The sequence below is a fragment of the Rhineura floridana genome, chromosome 9, assembly GCF_030035675.1.
Source record: "Rhineura floridana isolate rRhiFlo1 chromosome 9, rRhiFlo1.hap2, whole genome shotgun sequence".
Classification (NCBI taxonomy): Eukaryota; Metazoa; Chordata; class Lepidosauria; order Squamata; family Rhineuridae; genus Rhineura; species Rhineura floridana.
In genome coordinates, this window is record NC_084488.1 from 7192228 (window position 1) to 7198227 (window position 6000).

At 42.7% G+C, this 6000-nt stretch overlaps 1 protein-coding gene across 9 annotated transcripts in view; it reads right to left on the reverse strand.

Annotated features, from left to right (window-relative positions):
• TAPT1 (transmembrane anterior posterior transformation 1) overlaps window positions 1–2897 on the reverse strand; it is an 83535-nt gene extending 80638 nt beyond the window's left edge. For 2 of the 9 annotated variants that reach the window (XM_061583890.1, XM_061583889.1), the window contains exon 1: window positions 2115–2897. In XM_061583890.1, the coding sequence (XP_061439874.1) occupies window positions 2115–2553 (439 nt within the window). In that variant the 5' untranslated portion in view covers window positions 2554–2897. The other 7 variants (XM_061583894.1, XM_061583891.1, XM_061583901.1 and 4 more) reach the window with 6 other exon arrangements.
• Between the last annotated feature and the right edge of the window lie 3103 nt (window positions 2898–6000).

The window sequence follows — 6000 nt, forward strand, 5'->3', positions numbered from 1 at the left end:
GAATTTGTGAGTGAGAGCCCAGCAACATTAAGAAAAATAATTGCAGCTTTGAGCAAACAACCAACCTAAATTTATACCTAATCTAATTGGCTCCAGTCCCAATATATATGAGGTACGCATGTATTAAAAAGTTAGATTCCAACCTGTTCATCTTCCAAGATCATTTGCTAGCATACTGGAATAAGCATATAAATACTGTATTGGTTAGACAGTAATGCACAATAAATCAGAATACCATGTTTGTCTACTCAAGCATCCAGCTGTTCATTCTCCTCTTAAGTACAAACCAAAATATACTAAGCAGTGCATATTTGTATAAATGAGATGTCTGACTGCAGTTTTTAATACTGTTTGTTTTCTCCCATAACAAAGTGTCCCTAACATTTCCCTACTTTTTTCTTACTAGAAGACAAGTAAACACATGTCTCTGCTTCCATTTGAACAATACTTATTGGTATGGAATAAAACACACTATCTTCTTGACTTCTAGAAACATTCTAGTGTAATGTTTATGCAGACTGACCAAGGATTTCTTCTATTCCTGAGCTCCTGTTCCTGACAATTAACCCTCATTTAAACCTGAATTGTAGACTTTTTAAATCCCTAAGTCATGTCTCCTGAACCAGAAATAGAGACTAGCAACAGATCCAATAACTTAGATGTAGTTTAGTAGCAAAAATGACTTGTGAAACAATTTAAAGTTAAACACGACAAATAACAGTTTTAAACTCTGCACTCAAGCACGTGCATGTGTATTTGCAAGCTTTTCATCCAACATGTAAGACACAAAATGGGAGTCGACACACTCCTGCACTGTCAAATCCAATGTCAAGAATACATTTAATAGCTATTAGACATGCTATTTACTCTGGAGGATAACAAAATAATTTTACACAGATGTGTAATTATATATGTGCTACAGACATACCTATGGATCAGCAATAATGTCTTTCCACATTTAGCACCACATCAATACATTTTGATGAGCTGTAGAATTTTTCAAACCTGAGTGCCTAAAATTAGATTCCCAAAAATAACCTACTGCTTTTGCTGCCATATAAGCTTCAGAGACGACCACTTTGGATTATAACTGGTGCACACCAACAGACTGATCAACTTAACAAGAGAACTGTCAAGTAATACAAAAGCTTCAGCCTAGACACTAACAAAACTCAACCGCTCAAAACTTTTGACAGCACTAAATCTACAACGTGAAAAGCTTAACAACAGCAGAGCCAACCAGAAAGCAGCTGGTGAGGCAAGGCTGTCATATGAGAGAGAGAGAAATTCTCCAAATACTTGACTTCAGACACAACTCTTGTACTGTCCCAAATATCTAGATGATCTAACATAACAGGAACACTTCTTGGTTCAGAAAACACACAAGACACACCGGGAACACAATTTTTACATATATATCTCCCTGCCATCTTTTGATTTTAAAAAAAGCAGCAACATGAGGATGGGGAATAATTTTCTTTTGGTTTCCTCGTCACTCACTTCTTCTAGCCCCCAGTTCTGAAAACTTTAAGTCAGAGTTACCTACCAACACCAAAATCCACCCAGCCCTTGAATTTCTAGGGTGAGAAAATATCTTCTCCATGGACCAGCCTAGAGCTCAACCCACCCTACAACCTATAAACATATTAAATTACCTCTAAGTGCGTTTCCTTCAGTAGTAGCATGACTTCATCTGAGAAATGATTTGAGCCTTAGTGGCACCTTTTACTTCCCTCTCTTGAAATTAAGCCCTGCATCTTTTCTAGCCACCAACTTTCCAGAGAAAGGAAGGAGCACCCTGTTGCCTCATCAGGTGAAGAAGAAATGCACTCTGCATAGGCTCAAGAGCATTTTAGCCCATTCTTACCTTGAGCGAAATACATTCTACGCATGGTCAGGAGCACTTTCTTCTTCTTTTCGCATACCTTTCAAGAGACCGTAAAGTACTCTACACATGCTCATGGGCACTTTTGCCTGTTCTCATCGTTGCAGGGTCAAGCCACTGGCACTGAAAACAGATGTCACTGAACCCTTCTTGAGCCCCGGGAACACATCAAAGCCGTGCCCCATCAGTCCCACACTGGGGGCTCCGCTCCCCTTTCCCTCTTTCTCACCTGAGGGCCCGCTGCGCTTCTGCTGCCTGTGACGATCGCTCTCATAGAAGCCCAGAGTCTCGGTTCTGTGGTGTTGCCCGGGATTAGGAGAAGGTGGACTCGAGACCGAAGGTGCAGAACGCGCCGGCGACGGGTGAGGAGAACGAGACTCTCCGCCCGTGAAACTACTCCGTCGCTGCCCACTGTCCGGGTGCAGGAGCGAATGACCCGGGGCGCCCCGTCGCCCGCCATCCCCGCTTACCGGGGCGACGGCATCGGCGACGCCCGCCATCTTCACGCGAGCGAATGCTACAAACTCCGCTCCTCGCTGTTGTTGTTGTTGCTGCCGCTGAGGAAAGCCGCCGCTCCCCCGGAGTACGTCATCGCCGCGCGCCAGAGAGCGCACCAGCCGGGCCCACCTCTCCAGCGCGCGGGAGCGGCGGGCGGTCCTGGTTGCCATCTTGACAGAGGCAGGAGGGGCATTGCCATAGCAACCTCCCTCTCTCCCTGTCGTTGCTTACTCTGCTCCACTTTCTCCTCCTCTCTCTTTCCAAACCCAACCCAAACGCTTTCAGCGACACGAGGGGGGGAGCAAATGAGGAAAAGGGTCCAGCCTTTCTGGCAAAAATCCAGTTCAAAAAATTACTTTAAAAAGCAGCGTATTGGCATACTCGTATTACAGTTCATCAACCATCCTCCCATCTCATAGTCCCATATTTCACGTTGCAAAAACACACACACACACAAAAACACCTAAGCTTGTAGACAGCGCGGTGCAATCTGAGGCTGCAACTATCCTAGGCACACTTACTTGGGAGTACAAAAGCCTTGAGGAAGTCAGTGGGATGTTACTCCCGATTTAAACATGTATAGCACCGAAGTGCAGCAGCGGCTTAAGGAGACTACAGCCAGTACCAACAAGCCTTCGGAAGCCGGGCATTAGAAACGCAAATAGAGCAGATTAGCAAATTCCCTGATAATAGTAATACCGGCTGCACTCGCATGGGCTTTTACCCTGTGAACCCTGGGTTTTAAAATAAATAAGCATGCATAGGAACGGGATGGGCAGTATAACCAAACCATCTACGTAAAATTGAAGGTGTCCCCGCACTTGTAGTGCGAGTCGTTTCCGACTCTTAGGGTGATGTCTTGCTATGTTTACTAGGCAGACCGTATATATGGGGTGGGATTGCCAGTTCCTTCCCCGGCCTTTCTTTACCCCCCAGCGTATGCCGGGTACTCATTTTACCAACCACGGATGGACGGAGTTTGTCGCTCAGGGCGATCCCAGAAACCCTCACGTGTTCAGCAAGAATAGGAAATGGCTGTAAAAGGAAGGGATAATATAGAAGTGTTTATTAAAAGGACTTTTAAGAAAACAGGAAGGTAGGACTTTCTCCTTCTTCGTTTTTCCGTCTTTACTGGAAAGTAAACTCAAAGAGATAATTTTACTTACTGTCACAATTATCTTTATCGGAATCCCCCCTCCTCTAGCTTGTGACCCTGAAATGGGTTTTTATTTCAATTTTTTTTACCCGCTCTAATCTTTCTGGTTCCCCCACCCCCGAATAAACACCCCTTTCCCCCGCTGTTATAGCTTGAGCTGGATCCCCATGAAAGTCCCTATGAATAAGCTGGAATTTATTTATTTCGAGTAAAAATGCAGAGGCTAGGAATATATTTTTTTTCGAAATTACACCACTGCACTGTTCATACATCTCTTTTGTTTAGTATTTTCTTTTGAAGTCATTCTCCATTAAACCTCATTTCTTTTTTTACTCTACCCCACACAGTGGTCTTTTTCTCTTTCTGCACCCCATACCAAACATTAGCTCCTTTAGTCAATCTCTTTTTCTCTCGGCACTTCCATCTCTAAACTACACCCTCTTTTGACTTTTTATCTATTCCACGGGTTTCCCTACACTCCAGCTGAACATAAGGTCCAAATAGTCTAACATTGTTTCTAAAACATTGACTAGCCAGATGTCTGTGGTAAGCAATAATTCTTTTCTTATGATGGTCCCTGGTATTCAGTGGCTTAGAATTCAATACTTTATTCGAGATTTGACTGTTAAACTGGCAGGTTCTGTTCAGCTATCTTGACCAATAGCTGCTTAATAAAGCCATCTACCATGGATTTGTCCAACTCCCTTTTAAAACTATAAAGTAGTGACCATCACCACATCACGTGACATTGAAATCCTTTCATTAATTATCTGCTGTGTGTGAAGCAGTACTTTTCTTTTGTCTATTCTTTCTTTTGTCAGCCCTGTCTCCTGAATATACTGCCGATCAACTTCAGTGGGGGACTGTGAGTTCTAGTATTCTCCCTCTGTCCACTTCTTCCCTCCCATGTATAATTTTGTAAACTTCTATACATATTCTTTTTTTCTAAACAAAAATACTTTAGCCTTTCATTATATAGAAGGTGCTCCAGTGCCATTACAATTTTGATTGCACTTTTTCTGTACCTTTTCCTGCTCTGCTATATCCTTTCTCAAGATACAACAGCCAAATATTCCAAATCTGGCCATCCCAGATGTTTAAACAAAGGCATCATAGTATTGCAGTTTTATTTCCAGTCCCTTTCCAAACAATTCCTAACATCAGATTTGCCTTATTCACTACCCCAGCATTTTGAGCCAATGCTTTCAGTAAATTATCCAACATTTCTTTTTTTAATTGGTATGGCCTGATCAGTCCCATCCATGAATGTGAAAAGTTGTGATTCTTTGGGAACCCTTTTCCATGAATTTCATCATCTGTCATTTTTTATCGATTCACCCAGTTTAGAGCTCTTCAGTCTGCTTGGATTACACCACCCTGAGTAATTTGATGCCTTCTGCACACCTGGTGAACTTTGCTCCCCTTGGTTCCAGATAATTAATGAATGAGTCCTCTCTCCCCAACTCTTTCTCTGTGCATTCTCTCCATCGCCATACAACAGGTCACTCTGCCACCACTCTGCCACCCCTATTTTTCTTCCTTCCATTCTCTTTATTGTGCTCTCTTTCCTTTACCACCACACCCCACTTTATTTCTACTACTTCCTATTGAATTTGGCAGCCACAATAAACATTTTCCCAGCAAATCATCCACGGAGCAAATAAAATATATGGAGGAGAGGTTGTGCAGTATGGTTGGCTGGCTGGCTGGTTGCAACAGGCTGGAGAAATATGCACAAACTCTATAGCATGTCTCTGAATTCAGAGAGGAGGAGCAACACAGAACATAGTTTGTTTAAAACATTTTTACCCCACTCTTCACTCAAAAAAAGGCTCCCTAAGAAGCTTACAGAACAATGGAAAACAAGACAGTCCATGCCCTCAGGTTTAAAGGGCCGAATACAAAAAGGGGAAAAAAGGATTAGAAGGGTTGAGAAGAGGAAAAAAGTGAACTGAGGCGGCACCACTTTTTGAAACTTAAAGTTATTTATTTAGCATCAGCAGTGTGCATGGTGTTTTACAGAGCACATGAGCACAGGGTCCTGCCCAGAGGGTTTTACAATCTAAAATTTGACACATGGGAAAAAACAGGGTTTCCAAGCCAGAGTGCTGTAACTTCGTCCATTCTCTGCATCCCCCAGTTGTCTTGATAGTGCTTCTTTATAGCATATACACCAATGAATTTCATAATTAGGTTATTCTTACTGTAGGCTTTGGTGACTAGATGTGTTCCAATGCAGTTGTGGCCAACATGTTTACCTTCAGGACTTCATTACTTTGTCTCCATATTAGCAGGGCTGTGGAGTCGGAGTCAGAGTCGGGAGCAATTTTGGGTGGAGTCGGAGTCGGTAGAAATGTACCCACTCCAACTACGACTCCTTCATAAATGGCAAATGTATATTAACTAGTAATAACAAATTTGCTGTAGTAAAATGGTAGCACAAGGCATTTCATCACCACCA